Source organism: Caretta caretta, chromosome 20 (genome assembly GCF_965140235.1).
Source record: "Caretta caretta isolate rCarCar2 chromosome 20, rCarCar1.hap1, whole genome shotgun sequence".
Lineage (NCBI taxonomy): Eukaryota > Metazoa > Chordata > Testudines > Cheloniidae > Caretta > Caretta caretta.
Genome location: NC_134225.1, coordinates 9,273,424 through 9,294,802, shown reverse-complemented (window position 1 = coordinate 9,294,802; position 21,379 = coordinate 9,273,424). Strand labels below are relative to the sequence as shown.

The 21,379-nt window shown below is 57.8% G+C and overlaps 2 protein-coding genes across 5 annotated transcripts in view; one reads left to right on the top strand and one right to left on the bottom strand.

Annotated features, from left to right (window-relative positions):
- Positions 1 to 41: 41 nt before the first annotated feature.
- XAB2 (XPA binding protein 2) lies at positions 42 to 18,710 on the top strand. The gene is made up of 19 exons (XM_048834175.2): positions 42 to 189; positions 1,647 to 1,795; positions 2,244 to 2,367; positions 3,117 to 3,314; positions 3,839 to 3,973; positions 4,431 to 4,595; positions 10,285 to 10,429; positions 10,845 to 10,996; positions 13,046 to 13,165; positions 13,632 to 13,763; positions 14,194 to 14,325; positions 14,557 to 14,670; positions 15,000 to 15,162; positions 15,645 to 15,835; positions 16,447 to 16,569; positions 16,809 to 16,980; positions 17,075 to 17,201; positions 17,623 to 17,738; positions 17,948 to 18,710. Exons 1-19 carry the CDS (start codon positions 130 to 132, stop codon positions 18,007 to 18,009), a joined length of 2,580 nt encoding a protein of 859 aa, XP_048690132.1. The 5' UTR covers positions 42 to 129; the 3' UTR covers positions 18,010 to 18,710.
- An 803-nt stretch (positions 18,711 to 19,513) lies between these two features.
- Positions 19,514 to 21,379, bottom strand: part of CAMSAP3 (calmodulin regulated spectrin associated protein family member 3) — a 36,312-nt gene continuing 34,446 nt past the window's right edge. For all 4 annotated transcript variants that reach the window (XM_048834172.2, XM_048834171.2, XM_048834173.2 and 1 more), the window contains 2 exons: positions 20,979 to 21,097; positions 19,514 to 20,823 (listed from right to left, as the gene is read on the bottom strand). In XM_048834172.2, the coding sequence (XP_048690129.2) occupies positions 20,521 to 20,823; positions 20,979 to 21,097 (422 nt within the window). In that variant the 3' untranslated portion in view covers positions 19,514 to 20,520. The remainder of the gene's footprint in view (positions 20,824 to 20,978; positions 21,098 to 21,379) is intronic.

Genomic DNA, 21,379 nt, shown 5'->3' with positions numbered 1-21,379 from the left:
AATAAGCGGTGTCCCCGCGAGATGGCAGCCCCCTGACGCTAAGAGAGCGCGCCGCGTCGCCTGCGTCATCGGCGCGCGCTGGGGCCTGTCGGGGTCTGCGTGCGGGGACCAGGGTCTGGTGTAGCCGCGATGCCGGAGCTGGAGGAGACGCCGGTGGCCGCTGGCGGGGGGAAGCCGGACCTCTTCTTCGTGAGTGCCCGGCCGCGTCATGTCCGCTCAGGCCACCGTACCCTACAGCGCCCCTCGGCCTGGGCTCGCCCCGCCCTTGGGGTCCCTCTGACTCCACCCCTCGCTGCCCCCAGGCTCCCGTGGCCACGGAGCCCCGCCTCTCACACCCAGCCCCGCCCCTTCCTCCCCGTAGACCCAGAGCCCCCCCCCCCCCCCCGTGCTACCCCCATAGATTCAGCCCTGTCCCCTAACTCTCCATGGACCCAGAGCCCCTCCCCCCGTGCTGCCCCCATAGACTCAGCCCTGTCCCCTAACTCTCCATGGACCCAGAGCCCCCCTCCCTGTGCTGCCCCCATAGACTCAGCCCTGTCCCCTAACTCTCCATGGACCCAGAGCCCCCCTCCCCGTGCTGCCCCCATAGACTCAGCCCTGTCCCCTAACTCTCCATGGACCCAGAGCCCCTCCCCCGTGCTGCCCCCATAGACTCAGCCCTGTCCCCTAACTCTCCATGGACCCAGAGCCCCTCCCCCGTGCTACCCCCATAGACTCAGCCCTGTCCCCTAACTCTCCATGGACCCAGAGCCCCCCTCCCTGTGCTGCCCCCATAGACTCAGCCCTGTCCCCTAACTCTCCATGGACCCAGAGCCCCCCTCCCCGTGCTACCCCCATAGACTTAACCCTGTCCCCTAACTCTCCATGGACCCAGAGCCCTTGCCATTACTGCCACAATGGACCTAGCTTTGCTCCCTAACCTTCCATGGACCTCACGCTGCCTCCCATAGACTCAGACCTGCCCCCACCAGCCTGGGGTCCCCATGTCCGCCTCCCCACTGTGCGAGGAAGGGTTTGATCGGCCACATCCAGGCAGAGCTCTGGGTTTCCAAAGTTGGACCCTGGAAAACTCAGGAACCCTCAAGTGTACATGCCTGTCATTGCTGGAGCAACTCTTGTGCCATGATTCCTTCCCCAGGCCTTAGCCCTGGAGCTGCGGTGCAAGGGTCAGCCTTCGACATCTCAGTTTGGCTCTCTGTCTGGTTTTCATTGTACCCTCCAATACCAAGCTAGTGTGTGTGCAGTTCTGTGCAGCTCTGTAATAACAACCAGTGTACAGGTTACAACCAGTGTACTAGCTTTCCTGAGCAACCCTGTAGTAACCTTAACCTTACCCTGTAGTGACAAAACAACATTTGCAAAGCCGTGGCCCTTCTAGGCAACCCTACAATAATAAACCAGTACGTTTGCATCCCCAGCCCCATATTAACAAAACAGGCTGCCACCATGGGGGGAGCAAACACTGAACAAGGAAACAGGTTGCAATAAATAGAGGAAAATGAGTTCTTTAAAAGTTTGGATACCCTTGGTGGTTTCGCTACTAAACGGACTCTGAGTCTTGGAAGCGGTGCTGCTAGTGCCCAGAGGTTCCTGGGCATAAAGGAGAGGCCTGGGCTCTGCCTCTAATCCCTTCCTCCCACATGCAGGAGGAGGAGGATCTGCAGTACGAGGAAGAAATCCTGCGCAACCCCTTCTCTGTCAAGTGCTGGATCCGCTACATTGAGTTCAAGCAGAACGCCCCTCGGCATGTGCTGAACCTGATCTACGAGAGAGCCCTCAAGGAGCTGCCAGGCAGGTATGTGGCTGGGAGCAAAGGCATGGAGAACTCTTTGGGCATGTCTACATTGCAGTAAGAGGTGTGACAGGAGCGTGTGTATACACTCCTGAGCTAGCGAGCTCAATAACAATGGCAATGAAGCTAGCCGCTCGAGTACATACCCGGGCTTGTGGGCTCGCTTGTAAAGCCTGTGCTGTTATTCAGGTTTGCTAGATCGAAGGCAGCTCATCTCTGTTGATGCATTCTGCAGTCACACCGCTGATCGCAGTGTAGACATACCCTTTAGAAGCTCACAAATGCTGTGATCTCATGGGGGAAGCACTGCAGAGAAGTGCAGGTGCACCGGATATGGGCAGTTCCCGGCTACCACATGCCTAGCCTCTCCCAGCAGGAGGCTCTGTGAGGGCCAGGACAGGAGCGCAGGCTAAAGAAACCTCTGATAGTGACAACTCCATGGTGTTTGCAGTTACAAGCTGTGGTACAACTACCTTAAGCAGCGCCGGAAGCAGGTGAAGAACAGGTGTGTGACTGACCCTGGCTATGAGGAGGTGAACAACTGCCATGAACGTGCCCTCGTCTTCATGCACAAGGTATGGGGAGGCCTGGGACAGATGAGCAGCAAAGCTGCTGGGCTTGACGGTGGTAGATGAAGGCTATCTGATGAGGGCAGGGTTGTTGGAGGCTTTCTGCATGGCCCTGTCCCCAACCATGGACAGCCCCTGCCCCAGGCTGTAGATCACCCAATCACGGGCCCCTTGTGTCCTGGGCCTCATCACCAACCATGAACTCCCCCCACACCTTAGACCTCTGCCTGCCTGCTCTGAATCCCATGTGTGTCTCCAGAATGGTCATAGCCTGGGCAGCCACGGGGCCAGTTCCCCTGTGCCATCACTAGCCAGCGTGCATTGGCACTGACCAGGCCTCATTGTGCTCAGCTTGCTAATGAGCTGGCTGGTGGGGGCCAGCAGGAAGCTGCCTTGGGGCCAGCAAGCTTATTTTGTGTCACGCCATGGGTGGCTGTCAGTCACTTCTGGCCTTGGGGTGGGTTGGAACCAGCAACTTTGAGGCACAAGACTCTGTAGGGTTCTCTTGAGGATCCACCCCCAGGGCCTTGTCTGCCCATTGCACCGGCCAGAATGAAACAAACAGGGAGGAGGGGAAATCTAAATACTAGGTGAGGTACCCACAATGTTGGGGACAGGGGTTCCCTCCTTAGGGAGAAGGGGTTTTGTCCTTAAGGACAGCTGTGCAACAGCATGGCAGTATAACCATGATAGGAGGAGTTGGGTCCGCACTGTGGTCCTGCCCTGGTAAGCAGTCCTGCCTCTTGAACTGTCAGATGCCTCGGATCTGGCTAGATTACTGCCAGTTCCTCATGGACCAGTGCCGGATCACCCGCACACGCAGGACCTTTGACCGGGCACTCCGGGCACTGCCCATCACGCAGCACCATCGAATCTGGCCCCTCTACCTGAAGTTTGTGCGCTTGTACCCCCTGCCCGAGACGGCTGTGCGAGTCTACCGCAGGTACCTGAAGGTAAGGGCACCAGACTCTCTGATCTTTACTCTTTGTTGAGCTGCCCCCTTTTGAACAGTCTCCTTTGGGTTTGCGTGTCTCTGCACAGTGGATCCACAACAATGGAACAAAGGCCTTGGAGCTTCTGCTCCTCAAAGGGTCAAGATCCAGCCCTAACCCCGCCCACAGCTGCAGGGTATGTTGCAGTGGAGGCAAACGGATTGGAGGGACAGGCTCAGTGACCTGCCTAGGGTTATGCAGGGAGGCTGAGCCAGAGCAGGGAATTGAACCTGTCTCTCCCAATCCCGGGTTCGCACCCAAAGTTCTGCACTGGCCTTCTGCTTGTCCCTGCCCCAGCTAGCTGTGGGACCTCAAGCAAATCACTTCCCTCGCTCTGTGCCTCAGTTTCCCTTCACAGAGTGGGGCTAGTGAACTGTGAAGTGCTTGGAGATTGGGGGTGGCACAGAGGGAGGCAGTGCTAACCTGCAAAAGCATGGGCAGTGCTAGGTTGCCAGGCATGCTCATCCCTGCTGTGTGTGATGCAGCTGAGCCCTGAGAACGCTGAGGAGTACATCGAATATCTGCGCTCCATTGACCGGCTGGATGAGGCTGCCCTCCGCCTTGCCACTGTGGTCAATGACGAGAGGTTCGTCTCCAAGGAGGGGAAATCCAACTACCAGGTGAGGTGCCCATGCTGCCAGAGCGAGGCTTCCTTCCTGAGGGGGCAGCTGTGCCAGTCATCCACCCCATTGCTAATAGCTCCTCTTGCTCCCTCCCCTTAAGGACGGCTTGTGCCCCAGCCTCCTTGCTGGTCCCTCAGAGCACTTCCCTTATGCAGGGGGTCTCACACCCTGGAATGTGCCAGGTGGGGCAGCAGGAGTGAATGCAGGGGGGCTGGGTACCAGACCTCAGCGTGGAGCCCGGGCCCCAGCGTGTTGGGAAGTGGAGGGGATGGGCTCAGATGTGCAAACCCTGCCCAGGGCAGGAACTGGAATAGCTGTCATGCTGTGTGCTCCCACGTGGGCACAGTAGTCCTGGGGGATGGGTTAGATGGGCTCAGGGCCTGGGAGCTCCCTGTGGGTGCTGAGTGGCCTGTGTAGCCTTGCCCTGCTGCCTGATGTCTCGTCTTCCCTCCAGCTGTGGCACGAGCTTTGTGACCTCATCTCCCAGAATCCTGACAAGGTGAAGTCCCTCAATGTTGGGGCCATCATTCGCGGAGGCCTCACCCGCTTCACTGACCAGCTGGGCAAGCTCTGGTGCTCCCTGGCCGACTACTACATCCGCAGCGGGCACTTTGAGAAGGTACCTTGAGGGGTGGGCAAGGCCAGCACTGGGAGCTTTTAGGGATGGGCGCTGTTCCATGCAGGCTGCTCTGTGAGTGGTACTAACTGCTGGCAAAGGCTTTCCCATTGCAAGGAGAAGCTGGTGTTTAATTTGGTGGGCACAGGGGTTAAAGGTCCTGGGGAAGCAACAACCTAGGAGGTTGCATGGCTGAATGCAGCGTGGGCCCCCAAAGGGTTAGTGAATCATGAGCTGAGAGGACAGAGAAACCAGGTGTGGTGGAGTGCGAGAGAGGATAAGGAAGTCTCCACCTGAGGGTTGGATCCAGGAGCTGCATGGGAGAAGGCTCTCTCACTAGCAACAGCCGTAAGGGCCATAAGGAAGCTGGTACTGGGTGATTCGTTGTGGGGAGGTTATGGGAGTCTGGGATGGTTGAGCTGAATCTCAGAGGAGTTTTGAAGCAGGGTGGGTGACATTTGAACTGGATCCTGAAATGGGTGGGGGCGGGGCGGGGGAAGCGTGGGGACCTGGGAGGGAAGTGCCTGGGGAGGACTGGGAGGGTAATGCAAAGACCAGGGCAGTCTGGGGGGATGGGGAAGGGAAGCAGGTTGGGGGAGCTCCTCACAGCCCCCCCTCCTGTCTCCCACAGAGCTTCCCTGGCTGCAGAGGGATGCGGGGGAATTGTCCAGCCCAGCAGGGATGCAGGGAGTCTGAGTTCATCACCCCAATATGGAAAGCAGCTGGGCTTCCCTGCTCACTCAGGCACTGGGGTAGCTCCTGTTTGCCTAGCCAGTGTCATCTGGAAGGAGCCCAAAGCACATCTTTGGAGGGATCACTGTCCTGGTTCTGGAGTGTGCCTGCCTCTGGGGTGGAATATAGCAAGGATTAAACAGCTCACAGAACGCTACCTAGTCACTGATGAGCCCATGACGTGTTCCTCAGCAGTGAGAATATTAACCTCAGTGTCCAGGCCCAATCCAGCATGCTCCAGCTGACCCTCTGCATTCCCCCAAAGTTAGTGTCTCTAGTTGTTCTGTCTCCTCTAACCAATCATAGAATCATAGAATATCAGGGTTGGAAGGGACCCCAGAAGGTCATCTAGTCCAACCCCCTGCTCAAAGCAGGACCAATCCCCAGTTAAATCATCCCAGCCAGGGCTTTGTCAAGCCTGACCTTAAAAACCTCTAAGGAAGGAGATTCTACCACCTCCCTAGGTAACGCATTCCAGTGCTTCACCACCCTCTTAGTGAAAAAGTTCTTCCTAATATCCAATCTAAACTCCCCCACTGCAACTTGAGACCATTACTCCTCGTTCTGTCATCTGCTACCATTGAGAACAGTTTAGAACCATCCTCTTTGGAACCCCCTTTCAGGTAGTTGAAAGCAGCTATCAAATCCCCCCTCATTCTTCTCTTCTGCAGACTAAACAATCCCAGCTCCCTCAGCCTCTCCTCATAAGTCATGTGTTCTAGACCCCTAATCATTTTTGTTGCCCTTCGCTGGACTCTCTCCAATTTATCCACATCCTTCTTGTAGTGTGGGGCCCAAAACTGGACACAGTACTCCAGATGAGGCCTCACCAATGTCGAATAGAGGGGAACGATCAGTCCCTCGATCTGCTCGCTATGCCCCTACTTATACATCCCAAAATGCCATTGGCCTTCTTGGCAACAAGGGCACACTGCTGACTCATATCCAGCTTCTCATCCACTGTCACCCCTAGGTCCTTTTCCGCAGAACTGCTGCCTAGCCATTCGGCCCCTAGTCTGTAGCTGTGCATTGGGTTCTTCCGTCCTAAGTGCAGGACCCTGCACTTATCCTTATTGAACCTCATCAGATTTCTTTTGGCCCAATCCTCCAATTTGTCTAGGTCCCTCTGTATCCTATCCCTCCCCTCCAGCGTATCTACCACTCCTCCCAGTTTAGTATCATCCGCAAATTTGCTGAGAGTGCAATCTACACCATCCTCCAGATCATTTATGAAGATATTGAACAAAACCGGCCCCAGGACCGACCCCTGGGGCACTCCACTTGACACCGGCTGCCAACTAGACATGGAGCCATTGATCACTACCCGTTGAGCCCGACAATCCAGCCAGCTTTCTACCCACCTTATAGTGCATTCATCCAGCCCATACTTCCTTAACTTGCTGACAAGAATACTGTGGGAGACCGTGTCAAAAGCTTTGCTAAAGTCAAGAAACAATACATCCACTGCTTTCCCTTCATCCACAGAACCAGTAATCTCATCATAAAAGGCGATTAGATTAGTCAGGCATGACCTTCCCTGGGTGAATCCATGCTGGCTGTTCCTGATCACTTTCCTCTCATGCAAGTGCTTCAGGATTGATTCTTTGAGGACTTCTAAGGTTCCTAGCGCCATAGTGTTGAATCATCTCCCTTTGTGTGGTGTTGCCATGTGACTTATTAAACAGTGTGGAAGAGAGGAATGTTGCTGCTAAGCTGTTACGGTTGCTCAGTGCTTTTGTTCTTGGAGATCAGGTGTTATCAGCACTAGCAGGTAGCGCAGCTGCGGATTCAGCAGCCCCCGATCTTACTTCTAAAGAAAGACCACAGGCATGGTTTGGTGACAAAGGTGCTCGGCTAGGTTTATTGCTCTTAAGGCAAAGTCCTAGCGTCCCATAAGAGCTACAGGCACACTAACCCGTGAGTGCCCGAGGCAAGGAGCAGCTCAGTCAGCAGCAGGAATTTCAGCTGTCCCTTAGAACGGTCAACATGTATTCACCAAGGGCAAGTCATGCCTGACTAATCTAATTGCCTTCTGTGATGAGATAACTGGCTCTGTGGATATGGGGAGAGTGTGGATGAGTGGAGAGTGGATATATCTTGACTTTAGCAAAGATTTTGATACGATTTCCCACAGTATTCTTGCCAGCAAGTTGAAGTATGGGCTGGATGAATGGACTATAAGGTGGATAGAAAGCTGGCCACATTGGGCTCAATGGTATGTCTAGTTGGCAGCCGGTATCAAGTGGAGTGCCCCAAGGGTCGGTCCTGGGGCTGGTTTTGTTCAACATCTTTATTAATAATCTCGATGATGGGATGAATTGCACCCTCAGCAAGTTCACAGATGACACTAAACTGGGGGGAGAGGTACAGAATCATAGAATATCAGGGTTGGAAGGGACCTCAGGAGGTCATCTAGTCCAACCCCCTGCTCAAAGCAGGACCAATCTCCAACTAAATCATCCCAGTCAGGGCTTTGTCAAGCCTGACCTTAAAAACCTCTAAGGAAGAAAATTCCACCATCTCCCTAGGTAACGCATTCCAGTGCTTCACCACCCTCCTAGTGAAAAAGTTTTTCCTAATATCTAACCTAAACCTCCCCTACTACAACTTGAGACCATTACTCCTTGTTCTGTCATTAGCTACCACTGAGAACAGTCTAGATCCATCCTCTTTGGAACCCCCTTTCAGATAGTTGAAAGCAGCTATCAGATGCCCCCTCATTCTTCTCTTCCACAGACTAAGCAATCCCAGTTCCCTCAGCCTCTCCTCATAAGTCTTGTGTTCCAGTCCCCTAATCATTTTTGTTGCCCTCCGCTGGATGCTTTCCAATTTTTTCACATCCTTCTTGTAGTGTGGGGCCCAAAACTGGACCCAGTACTCCAGATGAGGCCTCACCAATGCCAAATAGAGGGGAACGATCACATCCCTTGATCTGCTGGCCCCTCCTTATACATCCCAAAATGCCATTGGCCTTCTTGGCAACAAGGGCACGCCGTTGAGTCATATCCAGATTCTTGTCCACTGTAACCCCTCAGTCCTTTTCTGCAGAACTGCTGCTGAGCCATTCAGTCCCTAGTCTGTAGCGGTGCATGGGATTCTTCATCCTAAGTGCAGGACTCTGCACTTGTCCTTGTTGAACCTCATCAGATTTCTTTTGGCCCAATCCTCCAATTTGTCTAGGGCCCTCTGTATCCTATCCCTCCCCTCCAGCGTATCTACCTCTCCTCCCAGTTTAGTGTCATCTGCAAACTTGCTGAGGGTGCAATCCACGCCATCCTCCAGTTCATTAATGAAGATATTGAACAAAACCGACCCCAGGACTGACCCGTGGGGCACTCCAATTGATACCGGCTGCCAACTAGACATGGAGCCATTGATCACTACCCGTTGAGCCCGACAATCTAGCCAGCTTTCTATCCACCTTATGGTCCATTCATCCAGCCCATACTACTTTAACTTGCTGGCAAGAATACTGTGGGAGGTAGATATGCTGGAGGGTAGGGATAGGGTCCAGAGTTACTTAGACAAATTGGAGGATTGGGTCAAAAGGAATCTGATGAGGTTCAACAAGGACAAGTGCAGAGTCCTGCACTTAGGAAGGAAGAATCCCATGCACTGCTACAGACTGGGGACTGATTGGCTAAGCAGCAGTTCTGCAGAAAAGGACCTGGGGATTACAGCGGACGAGATGCTGGATATGAGTCAGCAGTGTGCCCTTGTTGCCAAGAAGGCCAATGGCATATTGGACAGTATTAGTAGGAGCACTGCCAGCAGATTGAGGGAAGTGATTATTCCCTCTATTCAGCACTGGTGAGGTCAGACCTGGAGTACTGCGTCCAGTTTTTGTCCCCCCACTACAGAAAGGATGTGGACAAATTGGAGTGTCTCCAGTAGAGGGCAATGAAAATTATTAGGGGGCTGGGGCATGTGACTTACGAGGAGAAGCTGAGGGAACTGGACTTATTTAGTCTGCAGAAGAGAAGAGTGAGGGGGGGATTTGATAGCAGCCTTCAGTTCCCTGAAGGGGGGTTCCAAAGAGGATGGAAGTCGGCTGTTCTCAGTGATGACAGGTGACAGAACAAGGAGCAATGGTCTCAAGTTGCAGTGGGGGATATCTAGGTTGGATATTAGGAAACGCTATTTCACTAGGATGGTGGTGAAGCAATGGAATGGGTTACCTAGGGAGGTGATGGAATCTCCATCCTTCGAGGTTTTTAAGGCCCAGCTTAACAAAGCCCTGGCTGGGATGATTTAGTTGGTGTTGGTCCTGCTTTGAGCCGGGGGTTGGACTAGATGACCTCCTGAGTTCTCTTCCAACCCTGATATTCTATGATTGGCCGCACAAAGGGTTAAGGCAAGGTCCCCCGACATCTATAGACTGAGACAAACAACTTACACAGCACCTGTCGTGTTTTATGACACCCGTTTGTTACCTCTGCTTTTTCCTTGTATTTTGGACAAAATACTCTGATTGATTTGTCAAGCTATTTGATTTTGTACTATTTTTTTGTGTATTTGTACTAGCCTTCTAAGATACATTTTTGTAAATATCTAGGGCCTCCACTAGCAACAGCTTTGCCAAGTTCATATAGTGAACAGCCACCTTGTGAGCATTTACTTTAATACATGGCCTGACTTTGGTTCACAGCCTTGGGTTCAGGCCTTAAATTTTGCACCAGGCCCAGTGCTCCAGGCTCTCTTTCTCTACTACAACAGTTGCTGCACCCCATCCCAGGAGCAGCCACATCTCAATACCGGGCAAGGGACCAAACAGCCCCAGGCAAGGGATCCCTGTATCCACTCCTCCACCCCATAGATTGCTGCATCTGGGCAAGGGCCCTTTGGAGGCTTATCAGGGTGGAGGGGCCGGAGCTCCCATTTCTCTCCTGGGAGCTAGCTTGGGGAGCTCCTTTGTGGGGCAGGGAGCCTGGGGCCTTGCTCACGGTGCCATGTGTCTCAGGCCCGGGACGTGTACGAGGAGGCCATCCAGACGGTGATGACAGTGCGGGATTTCACCCAGGTGTTTGACAGCTACGCCCAGTTCGAGGAGAGCATGATCGCAGCCAAGATGGAGACCACCTCTGAGCTGGGGCAGGAGGAGGAGGGTGAGTGGGGGACTGGGCCCTGCCTGCAGGTACCATGCAGTGCTCCTAAGCAGGGATTGGCCAGCCTGGGGAGGCAGAGCCCCAAGTGTGGCACTGGGGGGCAAGGAGGTAATACTGACTTCTGCAGTTACACCACTTACACCAGGGCTGCGTTTGGCCTCCAGGCTCTGGCAGCTGATTGCTCTTTATGGGAGGCACAAATGACTGCTCAGAAGGGGTGGAGGATAGTAAGACCCTGCTAGGCCCAATGGGAGAGCTGGGAGTCGGGACTCCTGGGTTCGAGTCCCAGCTCTGGGAGGGGAATGGGGAGCATTAAATGGGGGGCTGGGACTCGGGACTCTTGGAGGGCCAGGGCCAGGGCCTGGCAGGGACATTAGGGCAGTGGCTGATAAGCGTTTGCCTCTCCCCCCTACAGATGATGTGGACCTGGAGCTGCGCCTGGCTCGCTTTGAGCAGCTGATCACACGGCGCCCCCTGCTGCTCAACAGTGTGTTGCTGCGCCAGAACCCCCATAATGTCCACGAGTGGCACAAGCGTGTGAAGCTCTATGAGGGGAAGCCCCGAGAGGTAGGGCCAGCCCATCCCCCGGGGGAGCATGCCGGGGGCCACACACTCACCCTGGGGCTCTGCCTTCTCATCCTGATGCGCCCCTCCCCCCCCTTGGCATCCCAGGGGAATGGGGAGATGGGCAGAGGTACAGCTGCCTCTGGGGTGTGGGGCACATGGGGCCTGGTTTTACAGGGATCCTGTGCCTGGTGCTGAGATGCAGCCATCTCTGGTGTGGGACTGATCTCCCCCTCTAATCTGCTCTGCACAAGGCTGATGCACAGTGTAGTGTGATGGGCTTGGGGCACAAGTTCGTGCAGCGTGGCTCGGTATGGGGTTCATGGCTCGGGGGAGGCTGAGACACCAGGTTTGTTGTCTGCAGAGCTCTGAAAAGCCCAGCCTGGCATGGCTGAGCCCTCTGGTGGGATTTGCTTGGGAAATAGCCCCAGGCAGAGGCTGGCGAGTGGTTCGGGTGAGTCAGGACACCTGGGTTCCCTGTACTGCCACACACTCACTGTTCTCTCTGGCAAGTGGCACCATTGTTCTGTACCTGTCTCTAAGATGGGGGTGGTAGCTGCGTCCTTGGGAAGCCAAGGGGGTAAGAGTTGCTGGCTATGTAGCGTGTTGGGCCGCCCTAGGGGGTGCTGTAGTGGGGGTGTGGGGCTGGTGTGCTACGCAGAGGTAGGCTGGGCAGCTGGCGCTGCCCTGGGCCCTGCTGCCCCGGGCCCTACTGCCCCAGGCAGGGTCAGTGCGTTTCCCAGCTGTGCACGGCTCCCTCACTGCACCGGCTTTACACTGGACTCAGGTCGGGGTGTTCACGGGATCAGTCCTACAGCCCCACCTTTGGAACAGTCTCTCGGAGGAGCCTTCCCGTGTGCCAGACCCCCTCAGGCTGTCGTGCTTCCTCCAGGGTAAGCCCCATGGCTTCACCACCTCCGGAGCCTGGGCCTCTGGGTCTTCCGCACCCCTGCGCCACCCCACGAGCTCCATTCAGCGAGTCCCCGTGGGACAGACCCCCATGGGGAATTCATGACCTCACCCAGCATTGGCAGCGATGCTCGCACAGTGTTGTCAGAACAGTAACCCCAAAGGCAGCATGGGGAGTCAGTAGTCAGCCCAGAACACTGAGGTTAAAGCACAGACCCTCCTGCTTAGCCCAGAGCCCAGCCGAGCTGGACCAAGCCCCTTTGTTCAGGCTCTATCTGACCCTCCATCTGGCCTCCTTGGTCAACCCCAAGCGAGAGTCCCTGACTCCTTCCAGCAGCCAGCCCTGGTCCCCCCACCTCAAACTTCAGCAGCCCTTTGATCTCCAGCTGGGGGGCTGCTGCTCAGCTTCCCTAAGGAGAGACGGGGAAATCCATCTCTAGGTCCTTGGGTGCTAGGTGTCAATGGCCTGGAATTTGGGGTCCCCACTGGAGTCTCAGGTGCTCCACTACCATGGGGAATAAGGCCCCCGCATCCATCTCCTAGCCTGCCCTGAGAGCAACCAGGCCCCTTCCACTCACTGGGAAACTGATGCAGGAGCAGGACTCTCAAACTATTCCCACTTCGACCCATCTGGCAGTGGGTGTAGGTGGTTGTGCAAGGAGTGGGGTAGCAAGGACTTAGCTCGTCTTTGGGGCTCTTTCCAGAGCATTAGAACAGCTGGGGCACAGGGAATGGGCTACAGGCACCGGTTCTGATCTGGCTGCGGAGCCTGGGGCAGGGGACGAGGGCGAGGCGCTGTGTCACTGGTGCTGATCCAGGCTCAAGCCCAGGACGTAGGGCCCAGGTTCCAGTCCAGGCTGGGAATGACTGACAGCTGCTCCCATTGCATGCCTGTGCAGTGTGGGCGGGTCTCGGTCCATTTCCTCATCACTGGGTTCTGTGAGATCGCCAGGAAGACTAACTTGCCCCAGGGTGGAGTTCAATCTCCCTTGACTCCTCAATCACCCCTAGAAGGCACCCCTCTGGGGCACGGGGAGGGGCTGTGTGGGCCCTGCTGTAGCAGCTCTGTTGTCAAAGGCCTTCAGCAGAGCGTGCCCTTCTCCTCCTGCTGGATCTAACGCTGGCGCCCACCTGCCCTCACAGATCATCAACACCTACACGGAGGCCGTGCAGACCGTGGACCCCTTCAAGGCCACCGGCAAGACACACACACTCTGGGTCTCCTTTGCCAAGTTCTATGAAGACAATGGGCAGATTGAGGATGTGAGTGTTGCTGGGGGCATGGAATGAGAACAGCCAAAAGAAGCTGCCTCCTCTCCCTGCCCTGGCCCAGGGGACCCATCGGGAGGGTGGGGTGCGGGGTGGTAGGACCCTCATCCTGGGGCATCACACAAGCAGGACTCATGATCCCAGCAGTGGATGCTAGTGGGGGTTAACCTGGGCAGGAGCATCGCCCAAGCACCTGGAGAGAGAATCTGCGCAGAATCCCCATTAATGCCAATCCTGGAAGGCCAGGGCAGAGGGTTCTGTGAGGGAGGGATTTCTGCTTGGCTGGGTGCACTGTGTCTGGACCCCTGCCGAAGCCTGGGAGACAGAGTGGGGCGGGCTCCTGACACAGCTCAGGGGAGCAGGGTATGGGTTCTTGCCAGAGCTCAGGGGAGTGGGCTGGTCAGGGCCTGGGGGGAGCAACTTGTGCCCCCTCTGATTCTGCCTCCGTCCCCTTGCCCAGGCCAGGACCATCTTTGAGAAAGCCACCAAGGTGAACTTCAAGCAGGTGGACGACCTAGCCTGCATTTGGTGCGAGTATGGGGAGATGGAGCTGCGCCATGAGAATTATGACCAAGCCCTGCGCATCCTCCGGGTGAGCCCAGCCCTGCTGGGTATAGGGGGGCTGATGGGAGTGGCAATGTGGGGTACGAGGGCAAGTGCCAGGCAACCATCCCTTAGGCTGCTGGAGAGTCCTGGGTGGGTAGAGGAGAGAGGAACATCTTGAGGTTAAGGCCCAGACTCCAGGGTTCCACTCCCAGCTCTGGGAGGGGGGGGTGGGGCAGGAACCAGGACTCCTGGGTTCCACTTCCAGCTGTGGGAGGGGCAGGCGGTCTAGTGGTTTGAGTGTGGGCCATGCTTTGCTGTGGACTCAGTGAGTGATGGTGAGAAGCTGCCTACGTAGCGCCTGCCAGGGGATGTCATGGGTCCCTGAATGGCCCTCCCCGCCCTGTGTGCTGCTGGCCGTGAAATCCTGGGCACAGGGTTTGCTGCCCCACTGAGCGTGCTCCCCTCTTGCCCCACAGAAAGCCACGGCCATCCCAGCCAGGAAAGCAGAATACTTTGACGCCTCAGAGCCCGTCCAGAACCGCGTGTACAAGTCCCTCAAGGTCTGGTCCATGCTGGCCGATCTGGAAGAGAGCCTGGGCACCTTCAAGGTGAGGATACCCACCCTTCTCAGGGGCCAGGTCCCTGGCGGCGGGCCAAGGAGCCGGGCCCTAGCTGCTCTCCGGCAGAGGAACTGCGGGGGGTGGACTCCACTGGGGATGGCGCCAGGCTCAGCCTTCAGCCGCCCCTGTCCATCCTGCTGGGCCCACTGGATCCCTGCAGCATGCCAGCCCCTACCGTAATCCACCTAATACTGCTGCCCGCCTGGTCTTCTCTCGTAGTCCACCAAGGCGGTGTATGACCGCATCCTGGACCTGCGCATCGCCACACCCCAGATCATCATCAACTACGCCCTCTTCCTGGAGGAGCACACCTACTTCGAGGAGAGCTTCAAGGTGCAGGGGAGTTCCACTGTTAAGGACAAGGGAGGGTGGGATTTAGCTGGGCTCCAAGAAGCAGAGCTGGGGTAGGGGTGATGGGGAACTGGTGGGCAGGTCTGGCAGAGAGCCCCTGATTGGCAGGCGTTTGCCTGGCGAGGGAGGGGTGCAGAGCTGGCTGGGTCAGAGGGTCTCTGAGGTGGCTCCATGGGGATTATAGGGTTAATGTGCAGATCGCGGGTGGGGGGAGAGGCTGCGATTGCTCCTGGGGGGGTCATGGAACTTCCGCCAGATGTGAGGGCTCCAGGGGGACCCGGGCAGCCATGCTCACACTCCTCCCTCGGCAGGCCTACGAGAGGGGCATCTCCCTGTTCCGCTGGCCCAACGTGTACGACATTTGGAACACCTACCTGACCAAGTTCATTGACCGCTATGGTGGCAAGAAGCTGGAGCGTGCCCGCGACCTCTTCGAGCAGGCACTGGATGGCTGCCCCCAGAAATACGCCAAGAGTACGTGGGGGCAGGGGTTCCTGGCTCCCCGATATGAAGGCATCCTGGCATCAACTGCCGTGTGGCTCTATCTGGCCAGGATTCCACCCACACTGGTGGCCAGTCCTGTCACCAAGCTGAGGGGAGCCCTGGTGGATGGGATGCTGAAAGGGGGGAGCCCAGCCCCAAGGGCCCTGCGGCTCCATGTGGACTCGAGCACAGACTGCTGTGTGGCAAAGAGGGCCTGAGATCCTGGGCGGTGGCAGGGCCAGCGCCCCCATACGCAGCCCCCCACCAGCTGGCTTTACCTTTGCTCCCCCCTCACACACATGACCCTCTGCAGGGCCCTCCCCCTGGCCCCCGTCAGCCAGCTTTGCCTCTGCCCCAGGGATGCTGCAGGTTTCTGAAGTGATTCCGAGTCACCCTGTGGCCTGGTGACCCTGTACCAAGGCCCTCAGTCGTACCCCGTGCCAGCCAGCCCCTGACGCACCCTGTCCCTGCAGCCATCTACCTGTTGTATGCCAAGCTGGAGGAGGAGTTCGGGCTGGCGCGGCATGCCATGGCGGTGTACGAGCGGGCCACGCGGGCCGTGCAGCCCTCAGAGCAGTATGAGATGTACAACATCTACATCAAGCGGGCAGCCGAGATCTATGGGGTCACGCACACCCGCAGCATCTATGAGAAGGCCATTGAGGTGAGGTGGGGGGTAGGGCTGGCAGAGGTTTCCCCTTTCCCCCTCACCCATGGGCCTAGAGCACTGCCCCCACCCCTGTGTGCCAGTGCATTGGGCTGTCCTAGGCCCCTTCCTGCCATTCAGTAGCAGAAACCCCTCCCATCCTCCTGCACCCAAATCCCATGGGCTGGTGCTGAGGAGCCCTAGACCCATCCAGCAGGCAGAGAGTTGTGGGCTGGCTGAGGTCTGCACCCCCTGTCCCAGCACTAAAGGGCAGCGCTGCCTTCTTGTAACAGGGACGCTCGGGCAGCAGAGATGGGCACAGAGAGCACCGGGCCAAACCCCAAACACTCCCCTCACCCCTGGTACTCTGCACCCAAGGCTGTGAAGCCATGAACCCGGGATCTTCAGAGTGGGGAGCCTGTCCTGAGCCCCAGCCTGCAGGGAGCACACTGCATGGCATCCGGATTCCCCCACCCACAGGTGGGGTCAGGGGCAGGGCATTCAGGGGAGCATGCTGTCAGGTCCATCCGCCCAGGATGCGCTCTGGGGTCAGGGCCGGTGGTGGGCGAGGAGGAGTGGGGATGGGGGCTGGTGGGATTCAGGGGCACTCTCTCCGGTCTCCCCCGCAGGTGCTGTCAGACGAGCACGCCCGCGAGATGTGCCAGCGCTTTGCCGACATGGAGTGCAAGCTGGGTGAGATCGACCGGGCCCGGGCCATCTACTCCTACTGCTCACAAATCTGTGACCCCCGGGTAAGGGCCCCAAGGGGAACTTTGGGTGGCAGAGTGAGCTGGGGCCGGGATTGTCCCCTACAGTCTGGTCCCTGGCACTACCATCCCCAGGCTCCCTAGGCTTCCTTTCCCAGCCAGGTGGGTGTTGGGCCCTGCTAGAGGGATCAGTTGCCCTAGAGAAGGCCGGGAGATGGGTAGGACAGGCCATGGGGCTGGGGACTGCAAGGCTCACCCCCTTTGGGCTCACCCCCCACCCCCAGACCACAGGCTCCTTCTGGCAGACATGGAAGGACTTTGAGATCCGGCACGGGAACGAAGACACGATCCGGGAGATGCTGCGCATCAAACGCAGCGTCCAAGCCACCTACAACACCCAGGTCAACTTCATGGCCTCGCAGATGCTCAAAGTCTCCAGCAATGCCACAGGCACCGGTAAGCAACCTGCCCCCTGCATGGTGGGAGCCTTGGGGGCACCTATACCCCACACAGAGGTGTCCCTGGCATTCACCCTGCTCTCTGGTTCCAGTGTCAGACCTGGCGCCGGGGCAGAGTGGCATGGACGACATGAAGCTGCTGGAGCAGCGGGCAGAGCAGCTGGCGGCTGAGGCAGAGCGGGACAAGCCCCGGTCCAAGGAGAAGATCCTCTTTGTCAGGTCTGTGGGGATAGGGCAGCTTGTGGAGACTACATATTCCAGCATGCATCTGGGCACCTGGCCCTACTGCATGCTGGGGCTTGGCTCCCCTGCCCTATAGCCAGCAATGGCTCTGATATGCCCCTTGCCCAGAGCCAGTGCAGCCCTGGCCTGACTTCTCACCAGCTGAGCCCGTAACCCCCAACCACCCTCCCTGTTGGGTGCTGCCCTCACCCCTTCCCTGCTGGCTGGGGCTGGCACCCAGGGCACAGCCAGCCATAGCCCCCGCACATTGCGGGGAGCCTGTCTTAGGCCTAGAGCCATGTGGGGAGCTGTGGATCGATAGGGGTGGGGACAGTGGGGGCCCAGGACTGCCTTTGGAGCAGCTGGCTCCCTGGTGCCCAGCCCCTGGCTCACTCCCTCCCCCCTGGTATGTTGGTAGGAGCGATGCGTCACGCAGTGAGCTGGCCGCACTCTCCAGGCAGGTGAACCCTGACGAGATTGACATTGATGAGGACGAGGAGGAGGGGGATGAGAGCGAGGAGAATGAGCCTGATGGTAAGGGGTGGGGTGTACAGCTGCAACTGGGGGGCTGGCTGGGGGAGGAGCCTAATGTAGCTGGATATGTCCTGCCCTCTTAGGCTGAGGATGGGAGATGGGTAGGAGCTGGGCACTGGGTGTGGCATAGTTGGGTCTGTCTCCTGGCTGGAGGCAGGTGCTGCTAGGTGCTGGCTCACCACTGACCCACCCTCCCCTTCTCCCTGCAGAGGTGCAGCTGGAGCAGCAGAGCGTCCCCTCAGCTGTGTTCGGGGGGCTGAAGGCCGACTGAGGTGGGGGCAGCCAGCGGGCACCATGGATCCTGCTCCACTCCTGGACTGTGGGCAGAGGGGTCTGGACTCTTTGATTCCTGGGCCAGCCTGGAGCTGCTGGGCTGGAGCTGTGTGCCCCCCAGGACAGCCCCTCACCCAGGGCACCCGGCTGCCTTAGTTTTCCTGTCCCTGTAAGCCAAGCAGGCTCCTTGAGTTCTGGCCCTATCCCTCCCCCGTGGGCTCTGGAGCTGGGTGGCCCTGGCTCCTAGTAGGGCAGGAGTGCTGTAGCTCTAAATAGCTGGCTGCTGCCCAGGGCAGGGAGGGGAGGACCCTGCTCCAGGCCATTGGCAGGAGTGGGTGGAGCCAGCCTGTCCTTGGGCTACTGGCCCCTTGCCCTGTCACCCGCCCGCTTCCTCATGAAGCACTTTGGGAGCCAGGCTTGTTAAGTGGGGAAGGAGCAGGCAGAGCCCTTGGGGGCCATCCCAGGAGCTGGGGTTTATCTGCCCCCTCCAGCTGGGCTCCACGGGCTAGTGTGTGGGGTAAGCCATACACATGGTGCTCTTCCCCCTACTGCTGCCATGGCTGAGTGCGGGCCTGTGTCCTGGCCCATGGGGTGCTGGAGGCTGGGTAGCCATGCCCTGGCTCTTGTGCAGGGAGAGGGGGAGTGCTGCCCGCTCCCCTGGCTGCTGTGTTTGACTATAAATATTTTTTTCTAACCTTAGCTGGGCTCTCATTGCTCAGGGAGGGGGGTAGGGGAACAGCTCCAAGCAGTACCTCCCCCCTGCACTATGCCCTCCCCCACCTTGTGCTGGGCAGGGATGTAGTGACAGTGCAGCAGGGGCCTGGAAGAGGCTGTTCACCCCAGGTCAGGCAGCCTCCTCACCATAGGCTCCTGCAGGGCTAGAGCCTGGGCTTGCCCTAGGGGAGGCCCTCCCCACAACTGCACCATGCCAGTCTAGGTCAGGGCTGGGGGAGAGGGACCCTTGGTTCTGGCCAGGTCCAGCCAAGCTCTCAGAGCAAGAGGGATGATGTGAGGTGGGGGGCTGGAGCTGGACTGCAGCCCAGGCAGCTTTGAGCATTAAAGGTCCCTGCAGGAGGGGGCAGTATGAGGGTTAAATATGCTGGTCAGCACCAGTTCTGACCCCCTGGACCAGCTAATACAGGGGTGGAGCAACATCAGAGCCTGCATGGGCAGTTCCTGCTGCCAAGCAGGGGGGCACAGTCACTGCAGGCCAGGAGACCAGATCTCCATTTTCCACGTGCAGCCCTTGGCTCAGGCTCTGAGCACCAGCAAGGACTGGGCCAGAGCACTGAGAAGTTTGTTTTTCCACCATAAAACCACAAGGAAAAATTTTCCATGTGGGATTCAACTGAAACCAGAAGCCTCCCCTGGGAGTCCTGTGACTCACCCTTCCCTAAGTTGGGGCTAGAACCCAGGCTCCCTGACACATGGAGCCCAATTCCCTGGTGTGCTGAGGCAGCAGGGTGAGGCTGCTCTGAGGAGGAACTAGGCAGAGACAGAAGCACCTTTAAGTTACTTTATTAAGTGACAGGGTGAGGTCCCTGCCAGCTCATTACAGCATTGCCCAGCACCCCCTCTGCCACAGGGAGCCAGCAGGCCCTGCCCCCCTTTCACCTAGGTATCAGTGCTTGGGGGGCCCAGGGGGGATCACCTGACCAGGCCCAGCTCCAGCCAGCCCCTTAGAGGGGAGCAGGCCCCTCCCAGCTGGACACAGCCACGCAGGAAGGGACAGGGCTGGTAGGACAGTATTCCAGCCCCAAACAGGGGCACAGGCAGCAGCCACCTGGGCTAGGAGGGGTGGGGGGAGCTATGGGCAGAGGGAGTCCTGCTCCCTGGGGCAGCTGTAGGTGGGCTCAGGCCAGGCTGTCTCATTTCCCAGGGGCCAGGTCCCCTCCCACCCAAGGCCTGAGGCAGTGCCCCTGGTACCTAGTCCTGTGCCCAGCACCCCTCCTGCAAGGAGGGGGGAGTTCAAACACATAATTCCATTGTGACAGAAGCTTAGAAGATGATACAAAATAGACAAGATATGGAGACAGACAGACAGACAGACACCCACCCCTTGTCCCCCACACCAGGCCCATCCCAACCTGCTTATCAAATGCAATTCACTATATACAAATCATTGCAAAATCATTTAAATAGCTCAATTTCTGTATAGTTATGTATAATATACACAGCCCAGGGGCCAGGCCCTGATCCACACCTCATGGAGGGAGGGGGAGAGACATGCCCCTGGGGTGCAGTCTGACATTCAGATGGTTGGGAAGGGGGCAGAGAGCAGAGTAGCCAGTCTAGGGGCACCTAGCCCCTCCCCTCAGCCTAGGGTGGGGGTAGGGCCAGGCCTTACCAAGGCAGTTCTTCCCCCATGCCCTTTGACCCCATAGTTTTAGTGTATTTGCCAGTTCCCAGGATAAGCCCTTCCCCCTATGCTGGGCCCTGCCTGGGCACACAGCCAGGGCACAGGGGTCCTGCAGCAGCAGCTGTGTGAAGGGCTCTCAGCCCAGAGAGGTTATTTAGGGGTGCCCGGCTTCTTGGGGGTGCCTGGCTTCTTGGTCTGCCAGAGGTGGCCCTGGATGGTGATGGCGTCAACGTTCATGGACATGGTCTTAGTGGGGATCTGGGTGAAGCGCTTGCGGTCTGAACTGTACTTGTAGATACCCTCAATCATGGCCAGGCTGATGGTGCGGGGACCGTAGCCCGTCAAGCGCATCAGCTCCTCCGTCTCCCCTGCTGGCGTGTAGAGTGCCCGGAACTGGCAGCTGGAGTCTCGGAACAGGATCAGGAAGTGGTGGGCTTTGCTCTTCTCCATCTCCTGGGGGGAAGAGGGGAGGTTAAGAGACCAGGCAAGCCCTCAACCCCACAATACAAGGGCCCCCTAACCCATTCACCCCCCTCCAGCCACACCCCAATCACTGCCTGCTCCGGGATGGGGGAAAGTAAGAGCTGCCCGCCCCCCCCTCCCCTCACCTCCAGGATCTTGTTCTTGTGGGGCTCGTTGACACGGCCAGCCAGACAGCAGTGTGACAGTGCGTTGTGGATGATGTGCTTGTTGGACTTGGCACTCAGCTCTTTGTACAGTTTGGGCCCTGCCAGGGAGAGTGGGTTAGAGCTAGATCCAGTGATCTAGGAACTGCCCCACCAGGCCCTGCCCCCACCCACAGGGGACCTCCCACTGGGCCCCAGCCAGCCAATAGACCAGCCCAGGTAGTTCTAATCAATGTCCAGGGGGATGGAGGTGGCAGCTAGAGGTTTTTTGGGGGGGGAAGAGGGGGGAGGGAGGGGTCTTCAGCTGTGTACTCAGGACTGGGGAAGGCAGCAGGAGGTGGAGGCAGGTGAGAGCCTGGTGGGAAAAGGGGAGGGGTCTCAGC